Raw genomic sequence first — 19,200 nt, 5'->3', positions numbered from 1 at the left:
TATAAAAAATCACATATTTCATTAACTATTCTATAAAACAGTTTTTTTTAAAAAAAATATAGAATACAATCAAACAAACCAATTTCTGGTTCTGGGGTATGGGATTACCTGAACATATTTTTGTTTTGTGATTATTATGGGGAATATATGGTAAATTAGTATGTAACTGGTTAATAGAGAGGCGTTACATATGCCTCAATAAAACTTATAATTCGTACCTAGAAATGGTATTGTTTGTCATCTTGGAAAAATGATGGAAAAGAAAAGGAAAAGCAGCGGAGGATAAAGAATGAACTTTTTTAAGAAATAGTTCTCTTGAATATAGAAATAGCTGGTTTATACTTTATATCTATGATTGAAATAACTAGCTATGTCATGGAAACAAACGATTCGTGCTCCACGTGGTTTGATTTCCTATACCAAAGTTTGGCCAAAAAATTATTCTCTCATTGAACCAGAACCAAGCTCTGCAAAATTGTTGTCCCCCCTGAGGCATATTTTCAGCGACCCCATTATGAAATGACACAGAAATTTGAATGCTAATAGATACAAATAAAAAACAACGATTCTATGTACCTTCTTCAAGTTTTAAATTTGAGAGAGAGAGAGAGAGAGAGCAATGGGGAAAATGAACATGGCAATGATATTATAGGGATACATATATACGTACAACCTTTTATTTAGAATGGGAGTAAAATCAGTCTTAAGTTACATGGAAGAATTATAGGAAGAGTGGTTTGAGGTTGAGAAGAATGGAGACTAGACTGATTTTATACAATGAAATCAAAACATTATTTCTAAGACAACATTGGGGCTGATCTTCTTCCAAAATAATAATAATAATAATAAACAACGAGCTCTATATATATATATATATATATATATATATATCAGCATCGCTGTTCTGGCAAGCCAATAAACAATTCAGTATCCACTACATGTAAACTGTGGCTACTTGGACTGTGGGGTGCTGCTTCTGTGGGTTTAACCCATTGCTGCGGCCATGATTTTTCACCACACTGCCATCATTTCATCAACAAGAAAAGCTTAGAAAAGGTGATGGCTATAAGTTCCTTTTAAAAAGTGACAAGGTTGTTTGTTATGTAATTGTATTATTGTAATAATTGCCCCACAAATTGCTTCAATTCTTCATAAAAAGAAAAGGTAAACTTTGATTAGGTCAAAGGTGGTGGTGACTAGTGTAAATCCTCCTCCGGTGTCTTGTTTTAACATATAAAACATTTCTTTTATGTATTTATAGATCAACATAACCAATTAAAATGATCATATGCTTTTTTTTTTTTATTTTACGAATTTTATTATCAAAATTATTGATCATTTATCTACCAATAAAGGATTGAGAAATACAAGAAACAGTTTCTTTGCAATTATGTAAGGATAAGACTACGTACAAGAATTGCCTCCATCCAAAACTCGCTAGTCGAGTTTAACGGATGAATGATTTTTTTATTTATTTATGATCATGTTAAAATAAGACATGAGTGGATCAATTCTCTTTTCTCTTAATATAACGAAAGTAATAAAAAAAAAAAATTGGACACAACGGAACTAATCTTTATGATTATATAATTGATGCATTAAGAGTAATTTAAGAAGATCTAATAGCTAATGATCAAGATAATATATAAAGAACATACATTCAAAATTCATAAGAAATTTTTCTGTCGTAAAAACTGTGTTTTTTGTGAAAGAAAAAAATTTGGTTTGGGTTTCTTGTCATGTAGTAAATACTAATTAGAAGATGATGTGGACTGCGAGGATGTGGGCTTGGGTTACGGCTTACTTTACATTGCACCTAAGTTAATGATAAAAACAAAAACAAGCAAGTGGTAATGACCCAACAACCCAACTAGACCCAGAAAAGAAAAAGGACCAACCCCCACCCCCCAAAAAAAAAAAAAGATTATTTAGCTTAGGTAGTTTTATGTTTTATTATAGGGAAATGTTTTTGTTACGTAACATAACATAAAAACAAATTTCCTACTCTCACAAAAGGAAGAGAGAGGAGAGAGCATAGGAAAAAGAGAAAAAATTTAAAGTGGGTCCCATATAAAATTTGTGTGTGTAGGAAGATGATTTTATGTTATGTAACATAATAAAAATAAAGCCCTTTATTATATTGTGTAACAATATTCTACATTTATATGTGAAATTATCATTATATTTATTTAACAATATTATTGATTAATAAATACCAAATCAAACCTAATTACATTGTTGGGAAGTAAATAATGGCACTATTACTAATTTTTAAGATGACACTTAACTTTTACGAAATATTATGTTTTCAAAACACTTAAATATATAATTTTATAGATGATAATTAATTTCAATTAGATAATTTTTTTAATATTTTCAATCAACGACAGTGAATTACACATCACTTTAATTTCACCAAAAAAAAAAACACTAAAGATTATTTGGCTTAAGTATTTTTATTGTATTTTGTAACAATAATCTACATTTATATGTGGCATTATCTTCGAATGTATTTGACAATATTATTGATTAGTAACTATCTAATCAAATCTAATGACCTTGTTGGGAAGTGAATAATAGCATTATTACTAATTTTTAAGATGATACTTAATTTTTACGACATATTATGTTTTCAAAACACTTAATATATAATTTTTTAGATGATAATTAATTTGAATTAAATAAAGTTTCTAACATTTTAATCAACGACAATGAATAAGTTATCATTTTACTTTCACCAAAAAAAAACTAAGGAATAAAAAAATAAAATAAAGAATATTTAACTTAAGTATATTTATTGTGTTTTGTAACAATAATCTTCATTTATATGTGAAATTATCTTCAAATGTATTTAACAACATTATTGATTAAGAACTATCTAATCAAATCTTATTACCTTGTTGGGAAGTAAATATTGGCACTATTACTAATTTTTAAGATGATACTTAATTTTTACGACATATTATGTTCTTAAAACACTTAAATATATAATTTTATAGATGAAAATTAATTTGAATTAAATAAATTTTTTAATTATTTACAAAATACTTAATGTTATAATATTTTTAATTTTTAAGATAATTTTTAAATAAATGATTTTTAAAATAAATAAACTATAAAAAAATTTGTGAATATTTTTTTAATAGATATTAATAATTTTTTAAAATTTATTTTTATCAATTATTATCGTGTTATATTTTCATATTCTTGGTATAAAGTAATGATAAAAATAAAAATAAAAATATTTATTTAAACTAAGAATAAAAATTGTTTTTGAGAAATTTAATCTTTAATATAATTGTATTATAATTTTATTTAATAATTTTAATTGATAATATTATAATAATATAAGATAAAATTTAAATTAAAAAAATATTTATGTATGAAACCCCATGTTGTCTAAGTATTAAGTTTAAAATCTCATGAATCTAAATGATACAATATATAACCATAAGAGGTAAATCACTCTCAATGGTTGCGGAGATTTACTAAGAAAAGGCTTGATAAACTAGACACCCACATCAAAGATGAGATCAACAACTAACAAACATGGCTCATGAAAGAGGAGACATAATATTTTTTGGTATTTTTTTCCCCCTTTTTGCAGATTAATTAAGATCACATATAATCCAATAATATGGTACCAAAATTAAAAAAGAGAGTAGAAGCTCACCATTTCACTTAATTTAGCATTCTCTCTGAGTATGTCTCGCTCCTGAATTTAGTGTGGAAACTGTGTTAGGCGTGAAGGATTTCAATAACACTAATAAGCGCTTCCATTTAATTTGCATTTGAGCTGAGTGTACCTTGTTTTTTAGTTGTTCAATGTGCTCCCTAAAAAGCTGACCCTGAAACAAGATCAAATCCTCAATTTTGTTCCTCCATTCTTTCATACCTATTTTACCTGCTCCTTTTTCACACCATTAGATTATAATCTCAATACAAGAGAGAAATGATGAAAGTTAGTAGAGATTATGATCTAACGATGTCAGAGAAGACTAAGTAAAGTAGGTATAAAATAAAAAAGGTAAGTATAATATCTTATCACTTCATTAAATCACATTTCTGTTTTTTTTTTTTTTTAATCTCAAGTTACTTACCTTTCTCTGCCTGATCTTTTGCAAACTTCTCTCCAGCTGGTCCTCAATTCCTTGGAGTTCATCAAGAGAACAAGAATTCAAGCCATGTCCCAGTAGCATCCTAAGACATTCAAATATCATACTGAAAATTGTTGGCAGTGCAACTCATTTGAGGCCACAACTTAACCTAATATATATCAGCTTTATTTGGATTGGATCAAAAAACTGTTTAAAAGCATTAATCAAGAAAAAAATTTCCACCAAATGGTGGTAGCTCAATTGGCACATGGGAGTTAAGCAGGTGGGGTGAAAGCATGTGTTCGAATCTCCCCAGTACCACCTTTGGAATATTTCCAAAAAAAAAAAAAAAAATTTTTTTTCCTAATGTGATATCACTATCTCAACTACCAGTGAATTCTCACACACAGACAGTGAAAAAGTATTGAAAAACGGATGAGCTATTGGTATGAAAAACTAGCTAGTTATTTAAACTAATGAGTCACCTTTGAGAATGTTCAAGAAGCTCTATCTCCTTTGCCATGCTTGATGACTCAAACACGAGTTTCTGCATATAAAACATTAAAAAAAATTAGCAACATACATGACTGACTATAATAATAAAAAGAGTATTGATTTTCTCATGTTACAGTGCAAATACAAAATCAAAGTGGGATCCACTTTGTGTTTTTTTTCTCTCCTCTATGCGGTGAACCCCACATATATATCTACGAAACTACGAGATCAAGAATATAATCAACATTCGAGAGCTTGATATGAATGCAGCTTACTAATCTCAACAAACTCTCTTTATTAGTTACGATTACATTTATGAAGAACTGAAAACATAAAGTAACTTTGCAAGGAAAAGGCTACAGTATAAACATTTGAGAATTGAGATAAAAACTTAAGCAGAAATTATAATTTAATGAACATATTTGGATGGACCCTTGACTACTTGGTAGAAAAGATCCTGATCCATATCAAGAAACCAATTATTTCAAAAAATTAATCAGTTAGGGTTACAAATACGTTTAGTTGTTGTTGCTTTTCTATTCAATAAATCTCAATTATCAATGAAATTAACAAAGTATACATCTCCTGAAATGGTGGAAAGATATGTCAATTATCAAGCCATTATTAATTTAGTATCAATTATATTGACTGTTGGATTTTTAGAGAATTTACAAGAAAGGTCCAATGGTGAAACACCATCAAGATTTTTTATATGGGTTATGGTAATAGGAGAGCATAATGGATATACAAACACCTAACTGCATTTTCAAATGGGCGTAATGTTTGAGAATTGAGTATATATATGCAAAATTATTTTTTCAGTCGCTGCACATACAGCAAGCCAGAATACAGACTAGGATCTTAGGATACGGTTCTGTATCCTGACTTTTTTATTTATTTAAGAAAAGCAGTGAGGCCCACTTTTTTGTGTCAGCTGCAGATAGCAGCTCTCTGCAGAAAAAGTGTCCCAAATTTAGAAGTTACAGATCCCAAATGTTGTGCAGATCCCATTTGAAATCATTGAAGACCAGCGTGTTACAGATCTTGTTTTTGCTAGTGTTAAGAAGGATGGAGGAGATGGAGAGACGTAATCAGCTTCAACGAGAAAAGGCTGCGCAGCGGATCCGAAATATGGAAGCAAGATTACTACAGGCTAGGAACCCAGAGCCTAGGCAGGCTATGACTCGGGTTATGAATGATCTAAGGATATCAAGTCCTCCATGAAGGGTGACTAAGCCAAACAATGACCAGGGAAGAAACGACCTCGACCCGACAACACATGTCGGCGAAGGAAGTCGAAGACAGGTTGATCATGCAGGTCGTAGCCAATATGGAAGACCCGAGGACACAATGAATAGGACAACCCAGAATAAACAACTCTGCAGGCTGGAAAGAAGAAATCAATTGCAAGATGGAGGAAGAGACAATTTCCAAGGGGATGACGCCGAAGCACGTAGGAGAGCCGAGCATACGGGGCTATATGATGATCAACCCAGGAAGCCAAGGAACCCGGATGATGTGACAGGAGTGTACAAGAGGAAGTACCATAGGGGACAATACAATAATAGCCCCTTTGTTGATGAAATTGTTGATGCACCTTTTCCTGAGAATCTCAACTTATCGGAGCTACCGAAGTATGATGAAAATCAGCACCCCCAGGTCCATCTGGATACTTTCAATACAACTATGTATATCAAAGGTATGGAAGAACCATTGATTACGCAGCTGTTTGTGACAACTCTGATGGGAGCAGCTCAGATGTAGTTCTCTTCATTGCCGGCAGGATCTATTAGGTCTTTTGAGGAGTTTGGTGGGAGGTTTTTGTTAAACTTCGCCACCTGCAAAAAGAAGCTGAAGTCAGAATTTGCTCTGAGAAAAATAAGGCAGCAACCCGGTGAATCTCTCCAGAGGTACCTGGATCGCTTTAAAGAAGCGGCACTACAAGTCCCTGGATTGTCTTAAAATGTTCGTGTGCACTTAGTTGTGGCCGGGTTGCATAGGTCCTCTAGACTAGCAACATCCATCTACAAGGACCCAATTAGCTACATTGGTGGAATTTACAGGTCGGTCAAAAAAGTACCTTGAGCTGGAACAAATGGAGATAGAGAACTCTGATCCAAAGAGAAGCGCGGGAAGAACAGAGAAGCCTGGAAAAAGGAGGCAAGGTGATTTTCGGGGTAAGAATCCCTAAGAAAGACCGCCACCAAGAGGAAGGTATGAAAATTTTGCTCCACTCAACTTGTCGCGATCCCAGATTTGGAGGGAGGTAGCTCTATCCGAGATGAAAAAGATAGAGAAACTTCGACCTCTAATAACAAGGACAACCTAGACTATTACGCATTCCACGACGGCCGAGGGCATACCACGGATGAAAGTTGGGACTTGAGGGATGCAATTGAAAAGTATATTAGAGATGGCAAATTACGCCAGTATCTAATTAAAACATAAGGATGAAAGAATAAAAGAAAGAAAAAGGGCTGTAATTGTAGCCTGGCAAGAGAAAAGAAGCCAAGGGAGGAAAACAGAGACAAGAAACCAGATGAAGACAAAGACGAGTTCATGGAACTAGAGTTCGAATGTAACATGAATAGCGGAGCACTAGGCAGTGGTGGAGATACAATAAGTGCTCAGAGGAAATATTTGAAGGAAGTACTCTCAGTCAGAGAGCGGCCCAAGTTTAAGGAAGACTCCAGCAAGCCGTAACCACCACTCTTGTATTTCACAAAAGAAGAGTTGGAGGATATGATACCTGGGCATGTAGATGGCCTAGAAATTACAGGAACTCTGGTTAATTGCGAGCTTAAGAAGATGTTTATGGACAATGATAACTGTTTTGATATAATCATGTGGGATGCATTCAAGAAAATAAATTTGGACACAAGAAGATTTGAAGCCTTGCAAGGCAACCCTAATTGCATTAAATGGCCAAAACACCTCTCCTAAGAGGTATATTGACCTCAGATTAACTTTGGGGTCGAAGAAGACATACAAATCAGAAAGGATGAGGTTCATTGTAGCTGATTTCCCTTCACCATAAATATCATTCTAGGGAGGCCAACTATCCATAATTGGGATATGTTGGTATCCATAAAATATCAGAAGTTGAAGATGGTGAGCAAGCAAAATATGGTAATCACTATCGGAGGAGATCAAAAGAAGTCACGAGAGTGCTACTTCAGGTCAGTTAGGGCCATTGAGGATGGACCTTCCTCCCCAACCCAGAAAAGAGAAGACGATCAACCAAGGAAGATGGAACAACGAAACCTAGTTGCCTAAACCTAAACCTGATGGGGAACTTGAAGAAATTATGATAGGAGAGCTCAGTCAGACGGCCAAGATAGGAAATGGGTTGGAAGCCGAGGTAAAAGCAGTGTTAATTAAACGCCTTAAAGATAATAAAGATGTTTTGCATGGAAGTTGTCTGAGATTCCTAGGATAGATCCAGCGTTCTGCTATCACAAGCTGTCAATATATCTAGGAGCCAAGCCAGTGACTCAACAGAAAATGAAGCTTGGCTCAGAACATGGGCAAGTATTGGAGGACCACGTCAAGGAACTTTTGGAAGCTGGGTTCATTAGAGAGATACAATACACTATCTGGTTGTCCAATGTGGTAATGGTAAAGAAGCCAAATGGCAAATGGAGGGTTTGTACGGATTATACCGACTTAAATAAGGTATGTCTGAAGGATTTGTATCCTATGCCAAATATTGATCAGTTCGTAGACATCTCCTCGTGATTCAGGTTATTATCTTTCATGGATGCGTATTCAGGATACAACCAAATCCCTTTGTATCTTGATGACCAAGAGAAGACGACCTTTATCTCGGAAAAGGAGAATTACTGCTATAATGTGATGCCCTTTGGATTAAAGAATTCGAGGGCCACTTACCAAAGAATGAAGAACCGAGTTTTTGAAGATCAACTCGGAAGAAATGTGGAAGTATATATTGATGACATGATCGTAAAGTCATTAGAGCTTGTCGCACATGTAGGTGATTTGGAGCAGACCTTTGAGGAGTTGAGAAGGCATAACATTCGATTAAACCCGGCAAAATGTGCCTTTGGGGTTCCTCCTGGAAAATTCTTGGATTTTATGTTGACCCATAGAGGAATTGAGGCAAACCCGGACAAGTGTAGAGTCGTGCTAGATATGCAAGTACCGAGAAACAAGAAGGAAATCCAACAACTAATAGGGCGGTTAGCTTCCCTTACTAGATTCTTGTTGAGAAAAGAAATGCAATATGGGTGGAGCCCGGAATGTGAAACAAATTTCTAAGAAATAAAAAGGCATCTGGCTTCACCATCGGTTCTATCAAAACCAAGGCCAGGGGAAACCCTGATAATATATTTGTCTGTAAGGGAAACAACAGTTAGTGCAGCCCTGGTCAAAGAAGATGAGAAAGGTCAACTTCGGTTATAGCCCCTGGTTTTGAGGACGATGGTTTGCCTAAACTCAAAGAAGCACTGATTTTTCCGACTTCAGCTATAGCCCCTGAGCTACGACCGCCGCTTTGATCATGTCCTCGGTTAGGAAGACAAAATGATGATGTCCTCCTACTTCCACCTCCTCGATATCCCCTTAATAATGCTGCCTGCTTTTCTTCTTCAGTCCGAGGTCTCCCAAAAATCTAATACCTCGGACCTGGAGAAAGGATCTGGATAAATATCTCATCTTCTTCATCAATCTCATCACTTCGGCCAAAACCATAGGGGCAAGTTGGTTTTCCCTGTCCACTGGAACTTCCCTCACTCATACTAAAAAATAGGTTCAGAAAAGGGGAGTAAGAATGGGTGATTTGGGAAACCCAAATTAAATATGTCCACATGTCCATAAACTAACAGCAAAAGTAAAGAAAGAAAAACAAATGCATACCCAGAAAGCGCAATGCAAAAGAAGTACTCATAGGCAACTCAATAGTGGAATAATAAAGCAACAATTGAAAAATGCACATGGATTTGTAATAGCATACCAGAATGCATAAATTGATTGATAAGTTATGATTAGGGAGGAGTACCTGGAAGAGAAGACGAAGGAAAGGGTGAAGAATCGAGCGAATCCTCAGCAGCGAGAATGACAACAGGCAAAGGCGAAGTAGCAGAAACGTCAGCAAGGAAGATGTGAACAAAGGGGCAGAATGAAACGTGGGGATGATAAAAAGGAAGGAAGAAATCAAACGGCTAAATGGCACGAAGTGAAAAGGCAAGGGTAGCTTGGTAATATCATACAACAGACAAGACAGTTGAAGGACATCTTGACAGTTTATATTAATTGCAAACGGCATGGAAAGGACAACAACGCACGTCAAACCTATAAAAAAAATGTCATGTAGAAAGCAATTATCATTGCTTGGAAGAAATAACGTCTCACAGAGCAAATTAAGCCTGATGAGCAGGGATATGAAGAGTTGATACTGGTAAAGGAGTTAACAAGGGTAATATCAATATCTCAGCTATGAAGGATGGTAGAGGAAGAACAAAATATCCCCATGCCTTTCAACATTTCGCAATGATCAAGATCCTAAAGTTAAAATGAAAGCTAAAAGCTGCATTTACGCCTCGGTTCAGGCTGCATCCCGGTTCAGCAGAGTCCAAATATGATCATACTGAACTCGGGATAAAGTATATAAAAGCGGAAGCAAAGCCCCTCAGCCAGCAGGGTAAAAGAAAATACTAAGCTAAAAGAGTTTTTATTCCTGAATAAAGCCAAAGAAAAAAGTCAGGCTGGAAAAATTATTTGCAAAACGCATGCACCCCAGTAGCTTAGACAATCAGGCTACCGGACTGGGGGACAACTGTTATGGACGTATATAAGGCCCATATACCTAAAAGGTCCAATAAAGGGCAGACACTCGGCAACTATGCAAGAAGACAACTGGGGCCATGAAGAAAGGGTCCAAATTGTTCAAACCCTAAGGTAAACCCTATAAATAAGAGGTAAAGACCACTTGTATGGTTAAAAGCCCTGAACAGCATCGGTATGTCCATAAACTTTTGGGCTATTCATTTTCAATTGAATATAAACCTGGTACCTCTAATATTGTGGTTGATGCCTTGTCGAGACAATTTGATGATAATGATGTAGTTCTTTAATGGCTTTATTGTCTGAGCCAAAGTTTGAGCTTATTGACAGCATAAAGGCATAAAATGGTTCTGATCTAGAGTTGCTTTCCTTGCACTAGAAATTCTCAGACGGTCTCTTACTTGATTTTTTTTACCTGCAAGGATGGTATCATTTATCACAAAGGGCGATTTTATTTAGGTTCTCAATCGCTTTTGAAGACAGCACTCATGGAGGAAGCTCATTGTAGTCCATTGGGTGGACATGTTGGCTCCCTTAGAACATTTCTCCGCTTATCTGCTTTTTTTCATTGGCAGCATATGTACAGAGATGTGACCCTTTTTGTTCAAGAATGCATCATTTTCCAACAGATAAAAACATCTACCTCGGCGCCTTTGGGTTTACTTAACCTATTACCAATTCCGGAAGCTATTTTTGAGGACTTAACACTGGATTTCATCACTAGTTTGCCTCATTTGAATTGCCTTACTACAGTGCTAGCGGTTGTGGACCGCTTATCCAAGTATGCTCACTTTGTTGGTCTTCCACAATTAGTTACAGCAGCTGTTGTGGCTCGCATTTTTTGTGAGCAAATCATCAAGTTACATGGCTTCCCTCGTTCAATTGTTTCTGATCGAGATCCGGTCTTTATGAGTAAATTCTGGCAGAAACTCTTCTCTTTGAGTGGTATCAAGCTCAAGACAGGCTCCAGTTACCATCCCCAGACTAATGGTCAATCTGAAGTGACCGACCGCTATTTAGAGCAATATTTGAGGGCATTTTTCTCTGAGCAACATCACTGTTGGTCCTCATTTCTTTGCTGGGCAGAATTGCAATATAATTCCTCAGTGCATTCGGCAATTGGCATGTCCCCATTTCAAGCAGTTTATGGGCATCTTCCTCCTATGATACCACATCACCCTCGTGGCCTAGTTTCCATTTAAGCTTTAGGTACACTTCTTTGTCAACGAAATGAAGTGTTGTCTAGCCTGAAGAGTAACTTGCTGCGAGCTCAAAATCGCATGAAGAACCAAGCTGATAGGCATCGCCGAGATATCACTTTTTATGAAGGAGACTTGGTGCTAGTTAAATTACAACCATACCGTCAGCTTTCTGTGAAACATAGATCCAATCAAAAGCTTGCTAGCTAAACATTTTTATGGCTCCTTCGCTATTAAAAAGGATATTAGCCCTGTGGCTTATCAATTGGAATTGCCTGCCTTTTCAAAGATTCATCCCACATTTCATGTTTCATGTCTGAAGCCATTTCGTGGTCAGATAGATGTTCAAGTTGCTCCTCTGCCTCCCCACGTTGCTGACAACAGACCTGTGCAGCTCCTCATTGCAATCTTGGCAACCCGTACTATTCCTGTTGGAGGTAAGGACCAGAAACAATTCTTGGTCCAATGGTCTGATATAGTTCTCAAAGATACTAGCTGGGAGTCAAGTGAAGATTTTATTGTAGCATATCCACACATAGACCTTGAGGACAAGGTCCCTCAGGAGGAAGGGGTAGTTGTTACAAGCTTAAATGGTGTTGTTACAAGCCCAAATGAGGTTGGCCCAAGTAGACCCATCAGAAGAAGAGTGAAACTAGCATGATTAAAAGACTTCAAGTGAGGACAACTAGAATAGTTGAAGGCTGACATGTGTAATAGGGATTAGGTTGTTGGTATACACGTGTGGTCACATAGTTGTACATATATTACTTACTTGCATATAAAAGTTGATTGTTGTATTGATTTGGATTCATCTTGAGAATAATACAGAAGCTTGTTTTACCCTTTTTCCTTGATTTCTCTGTTCCTTCTTCTTCTTTTCAATACAGTGTGTATCAACTGGGGCTAGGGCCATGAAGAAAGGGTCTAGATTGTTCAAACCCTAAGGTAAACTCTATAAATAAGAGGTAAAGACTAAATGTATGGACAGATCTCTCTCTTTTACTATTATGTTGTCACTGAGCAAACACACCATCCAAAACCTCGTAGTTGTGTATAGTGATTCGCTATCCCAAGGTATCTAATTCATATATACCTAGAGAGAGCATAAAATCTCATATTGATCTACTAACCCTAGGCTAGACATCTCTGTCATGCAGACAAAACAGATACATTATCATAAAGGCTAGCTAGAGATTTCCTATAGATTAATATTGAGCCTATCAGGAAAAACTCCTAAAAACACACACCAAAGCACAATACAAATCATAATAAATGATTATGGAAAAATAAAATAAAATAACCCTAAGATTGAAAATTATACAAAACTAATTAGTTAAGAACATCCTAACTTGACCTGATTTTTGACATAACAACTTTATAATCTTGATGACACAAAAACAGTAGTATACATGGTACAAGATTATTACAATGAACCTCATGAGTCGTAATTAAACTAAAATATTGAGGTAATTTATATTTAAAGGATTATTGTATTAACTTAAATTCTAAATTTAATGCACCTATAACTTAAGTTCAGTAAGTCAATAAAATGTTAACGTTATTAATACACTAGTGAACATAATATTTGCTCAATAAAAATGAATGATGTGTCAATACACATATTTGTTTAACAAAAATTGTTCTTAAGGTCCTTTTCCTTGACAAGGACAAGTATTCAGTTGATCTATCAAGCAAATGCCCCTACATTCTATCAAGCAAATGCCCCTACTTATGGATTTACTGATATACTATGGATCCAATACATCTTATGCGTTATTAGGCCTATATTTACCATAAATACGTACATCAAATCTCAAGGTTACAACTAACAAAATGGTTATCACCATTAATAGGATGAGTACTTTAAAGAACCAATTCAACCTAAAAGCTTAAGTTATTAGATGAGAGCCTTTTTAATGGTTTATATTATTCTCTAACACGTCCCCTCACATGAGAACCCGCTGGATTTGATGGTGGATAATACATTAGAGATTCGGTATATCACGGGTTTGATCTTCACCGCCTCCCATTAATTAATATTAATTAAATATTAATTATGGAGTTTCTTAATACAGGTAGGTGAGTATATGCATTGTTCATCCTTTAAGCCTGGTGGGCTCTCATGTGTGAGGGGGTAAGTTAGAGATATATAAAAATCATTAATGTAACCTCACCTATCAGCTTAAATTTTTGGGTTGAATTGGTTCTTTTTTTTAGTCTCCTCAACCAGTTAATCCTTCAAACTAGTCCGTTCGAGTAGTGTCGTATCCTATAAAGTGGGCGGCTCTTCCAAGATCATTTTTCAATTTCCAGAGCTCAAACTCAAGACCTCTGGTTAAAGGACACGAGCTCCTTACTATTTGTATGAATGATGTTTGGTTGGTTCTTTACAAGTACCAGACGTCTTATATCTTGATCTCATTCATCGGTTAACTTTCAACAGGATGCAATACAAATAGCTAGTGTGAATGGGATAGTTTTCATACTACAAAATAATAAGATTAGAAAAGTTTCCTGAAATTTTTAAAGAGAACTAAATTAAAGTTGAAATGAGGATATCTAACAATTAATTTATAGCCTTCATCAAATTGGTTAGCACAAACAAAACAATATACTTAACAAATAACTAATTATTCACTTTCATATATGAAGTGTTCTAAAGTTTTAAGATGAAAGTCATACCTGGATAAAGTCCTCTTCGAACTTATTAGCGGGAACATCTTTGACATATTCACGGTATCGTTCCAAAATCTTTTTCATGCTGAAGCATTTAAAACAAAATACTGTCGACATTAATATATATAAGCTAGCTATATACATAAGAATCCTATACAAAACATGGCAGTCAAAATGTGTAGGAATTTTAAAGAATGTAAAACATCAATTCAGATAATTTTTAAGCACCGGCGAATCATGGACCTGCCTGTGAACCGGGTTTAACCGATAAGAAACCGGACCAGTTGAACGCAGCCAACTGAACTTGAATCCCACCATAGTGAAGGAAGTAAGAGACTCCAACCACTATGCCACTAGTCCATTTGAGATTTTTTATTATTACTGTAATATTCATTACATACTTTCACATAAATTCTAATCAAGCAGTTCAATCAATAATCCACGGGTTGAACAACTGACTCAGTATCCCAATTTTGAGTTAATTACCGGTCCGATTTTTTACAATATTAATATTTACAATTCCTCAAAATAAAAAATAAAAAAAATAGGTTAGCATTCAACAAAAAAGATAAAAACTTAATCTTTCATATTTTAAGGAAAGTGATGAAAATTACATATTCCCTATTTTCGAATTAAAAGGAAGTATACACTGCCTTTATCTTAATATATCTTCCTACTTGACAAACAGCGCATAACCCAACTATCTCAGTCATTTCAATTATAGCACAAAAATTCATTTTAACTGTAGACATTACAAAAATGTTGCATTTGAAAATTATCCTTACAATTAGATGAGTGACATTAAACACCTCTTCCTATCATAACAATGATTAAGGTATATATGACTGAAGACATAAATGATGGGTGTGATGAACGATCTAGAGGTCCAGGTATGGTTTCATATTTTGACAAAGTAAGAAAAAGAATCATACAATTGGCCATCTAATGTATATGTAGTTATTTAAACACCGCATTTGGATAAATACTATTTATAGAAATGCAATTATATAACGAAATGTAAAATAAAAGAGCAGAAAATGAAACATACTTTTAAGATTTGGACTTGCTATAACTAATTATTATATATCCCATTCATCTAGCGCATGGTAGAGACCACATTTCTATAAAATAATGAAATGGGTATGGGACTTCCATAGATTAAAGTTTCTCCAAGTGAAGATTTACTGAGCCAGTAAATATCAAAAACCTATAGAATTGCAAAAAATTCTCTTTCGGATAACTAGCTCCACCATGATGTGGATATTGCCGGCTTGAACAAAATTACCTCCCGTAAAAAATACCTTTTATTTATCCAAAAAAAATAATGTTGCTGCCAATGAGAAAACCTAAATTAGTGGTCTACACTACACAAGTAACTAAACTTAGCTACGTGTGATTTGACCTAACAAAATATAACTGTTATTCATTTTTACTTAAAACTATAATTTAAGGTTCAAAATCATATTTAAGCATAATCCAAAACAAATCACCAATCACATCATTTGTAAGCAAAATTCAATTTTATTTGGATATGCTGAGTGTAATCTAAACACCCTACTAATAGGATTAAAGCAAATCGAAACACATGATATATTTGCAACTTGTCGTCACTACAAGTCATCTAGGAAATGTGTAAGGAATGTACGGAATGTAACTGTTAATAATAAGGTTAAAAGACAGAGATAGGAACAATCTCTCTTTCCGATTAGAGGAAAAGGGATGTATGTTCTCCTCACTATTGTAAAGTTAAAAACTACATTGAGTAATGCTTATTGGAAAACCACATAAACACATGTGTGCACCTGAAACTGTTCCCCATTTCTCATGATTTGAAAAACGTCCGCAGTTGCTTAAAGTAAATTTAAATGCATTAAATGTATACTATTTTAATTGTATGTATAGGTCTGTCAAAAATAAAAAATAAAAAATAAAAAATATGAATGTAATTACTAAAACATTAGTATTATAAAATACTTCTTGTTTTATGAAAGTTCATACATTTATTTAAGCACTTAATATTTAATTTCTAAATATGGTATTATGTTTGTAATATATTCAAACAATTATTGATAAAAGTCTAACGATCTCCCCACCTCTAGTATAAATAGGAGATTTTAGTCTTGTATTAAGTGTGCCAAAAATAAAAAATAAAATTATATTCATCTATAATTTTCCTCAAGTTATAACAGGGTCGTTCTTGGTTTTACTTTAACTACATTTTAACTGAAATGTATTTCTCAAGTTGTAAGAGACAAATTATTTCATGGAACACACAAAAAAGTGAATAAAACTTATTATTAATTTTCTTTCTCTCTCTTTTTCTTTGCAGGTCTTACTTGTTTTTTTTTGTGTTGCATTCAATAAATTGTCTCATACAACTTGAGAAACATATTTCCCTTTAGCTAATGTGATATATTCAATGATACAAAACATTTCCAACGGGATTAAGATTCTGTCGGTGGAGAAGAGAGACTGATTTTTCTTTTAATGTTTAAAGTTTAAGTGATTCTAGTAGTTTACAGCAATAGCATTTTAAGTATTTGGCAGTGACTTAACAAAAATGGTGCCCATTCACGCATTAAATGCAATCCATCACCTAAAATGATTATTCCAATATCAAACACTGCATTCCTAGTCTCGGTATGACCCTCACTACCGGGACTCATCATACACGTTATTCCAACACCTATTTATAAGACACCTTACATGCACATACAAATGTGAACACGTGAAGTCCAAGGTATACATTTCAGATGCTTGTCTCTTTCCTTCTTCCTTACGAAGAACACTATTAAACACTGATATTTATCTTACAAAGATATTAATTCTCCATATAAGAATCCTTAAATAGATACGAAAATCAACCGTCAATCCTTCTCTAATTACACTCTTGAGCTTTATTATTACACGTTAAAACAAGTGGAAAGAACAGGAAAGTTAACTGTCACCTAAAAGGGTAGACTTGAATGGCTCCCATTTTTCATATTTCAACTATGTAGTAGCTAGAGGCACATTTCAACCGTAGAAGTTGTAAAGAATCAATTCAAGAAGCCCTTTGATCTCCAAGCATGGATATTATACAGGCATATTTTTTTGTCTATCTTGTGCTATACATGCTCATTTTTAGTTTATTTTGTGCTTACTTAATTCTACCACAAAGTGGGGGCGGTGAATATCGAACTCTTGACCACTTGATCGCTTTAGCTCTGATATCATATAAAGAACTAATTCAACCTAAAATTTTAAGGTGTTGGGTGAGATTTTATAATTAATGTAAAACACTACCAAACTAAACCCGACATCACTATATAGCACTGAAATTACCTAGCTAGATCAGGGTACAAAAGCGAACCAAGCTATGGATATAATTATCCGATGGGCTTTCAATTTACTTTGGAAAATTGAGTACCCTATGTCACTACCCGTGAGGGTTGAGTACCCTATGTGAGTACTTTAGTAGCTTCCAATAAAAGGAAAGATACACAAAATTTTCCCATGAGATCACCAAACCTTATAAGTAGTTTGAGGCATATTAAAAACGTGAGGAATAGATACAAGGATACCAAATTACCCGTACCCATAATTCAAGTGCAAGTACATGAAAACACTGACCAATCATACCATATCTACTTGACTATTTCCAAAGCAAATCATTTTACAAAGAAGAATCATGTTACGTTGTAGAGTCAAGGTCGAAGATAACGTACTCTGAACTTGAGAATTCATAGAGTCTGCCTTTCTGAGAGAAGATTATTACAGCAACTTGTGCTTCACAAAGAACAGATAACTCGTGAGCTTTCTTTAGAAGCCCATTTTTACGCTTTGAAAAGGTCACTTGACGGCTTCCTTCTTTCTCAATTCTTTTCATCTGAATCTTTCCCCTCACCATGTTCTAGACATAATCAAGAAAAAATAAAAAACAAAAAAATAAAAAGTAAGAAAGTCAATATTATGGTCAAGCTATAGATGGAACAAAACAAATTAACTAAGAACTAACATTAAGAGATGGCAAAATCTTAAAAAGAGAAAGGGAATTAAGGTAACTCATGACTAACAGAGATTGTCAATGCTTCTCAGAAATGCTTCTCTTGTGCTCTTTTAAAGGAGAAAACTACAGATTAATATATATCCCTGAAGCTGAAAAAATGCAAGACTTTGAAACAGACAATGAGAACCCACAATAGAGAAACACAAAAAGATTCGATCTTTTTCAAAAAAAAAAAATTATATCCACAAGCTCCAAATGGGATTCACACCTCAAAGGGTTATCAAATCTTGTGGAAAATATTGAGAACCAAAAAAAAAAAAAAATACACAAGGTTGGAAAGATTCAGAGTTTTGTGCGTGCAAAGAGAGAGATGATGAAGTTTCAGCAGAGGTCAACGAAATGATAAGAAGAAATCCATAAAGTTTTGTGATTACAAGAACAGCTAGCTAGAAGAATACTAGTGAGGATAATTTAGAGCATTGCAAATATTCCAAAAACCCTAAAAAGATTCACTATTATTGCAAATTTGGAATTAGTCCAGCTTCTTATTCTTAGGCCACAAACACTTTATTTCCTCTTTCATCTCATTTTGTAATGGTCCCAAAAGTTGGTGGATGCGCCAATGGGTAAAAACAGTGAAATGAAGAGAAAAAGAAAGTATACAACAAGCAGAGAAAGCCCAATTGAGTAAATTAGTAGGAGGAGAAAAAAACCCTTGAAGTTTGTCTTAGTCTAGGGGAATAGTTATCTCCTGCTAGGGGGTGTTTGGTTTAGGGTAAATTTTATGAATAATAGGGAAATGTGATATATAGGGAAATGGATGGAAAGTGAGATAGGTAGATAAATGTAAAAAAATGTTGTTTGGTTGGGAAAATTTTTACCGGAAAAATTAGGTAACTTTTTTAAAATCTATGTTTGGTTGTAAGTAAAATATAGATGAGGA

At 34.4% G+C, this 19,200-nt stretch overlaps 1 protein-coding gene across 2 annotated transcripts; it reads right to left on the bottom strand.

The window, feature by feature from the left end:
* Positions 1-659: 659 nt before the first annotated feature.
* LOC133305015 (MADS-box protein AGL42-like) lies at positions 660-18,819 on the bottom strand. 2 transcript variants are annotated; one of them, XM_061505119.1, is made up of 9 exons: positions 18,526-18,819; positions 18,325-18,406; positions 17,977-18,161; positions 14,276-14,354; positions 4,583-4,644; positions 4,101-4,200; positions 3,807-3,848; positions 3,674-3,715; positions 660-1,019 (listed from the first exon to the last, which is right to left on the bottom strand). In XM_061505119.1, exons 3-9 carry the CDS (start codon positions 18,156-18,158, stop codon positions 891-893), a joined length of 636 nt encoding a protein of 211 aa, XP_061361103.1. In that variant the 5' UTR covers positions 18,159-18,161; positions 18,325-18,406; positions 18,526-18,819; the 3' UTR covers positions 660-890. The 2 variants fall into 2 exon arrangements, with proteins under 2 accessions (XP_061361103.1, XP_061361102.1); XM_061505118.1 differs by having other exon boundaries at positions 18,325-18,819.
* Between the last annotated feature and the right edge of the window lie 381 nt (positions 18,820-19,200).

This window comes from Gastrolobium bilobum, unplaced genomic scaffold (assembly GCF_033153095.1).
Source record: "Gastrolobium bilobum isolate Gb01-03AN ecotype WA unplaced genomic scaffold, APGP_CSIRO_Gbil_v1 utg20602, whole genome shotgun sequence".
In the NCBI taxonomy this organism is placed as follows: Eukaryota; Viridiplantae; Streptophyta; class Magnoliopsida; order Fabales; family Fabaceae; genus Gastrolobium; species Gastrolobium bilobum.
Note: the sequence above shows the minus strand (reverse complement) of the source record. Positions and strands in the feature narration are given on the sequence as shown.

Coding starts and splice junctions, on each gene's coding strand:
- LOC133305015 (XM_061505118.1), bottom strand. CDS start 18,158: ATGGTGAGGGGAAAGATTCAGATGAAAAGAATTGAGAAAGAAGGAAGC. Junction 4,645..14,275: donor TCGAAGAGGACTTTATCCAG/GTATGACTTTCA, acceptor TTTTATATGCAG/AAACTCGTGTTTGAGTCATC. Junction 4,201..4,582: donor CTTCTTGAACATTCTCAAAG/GTGACTCATTAG, acceptor TGAATGTCTTAG/GATGCTACTGGGACATGGCT.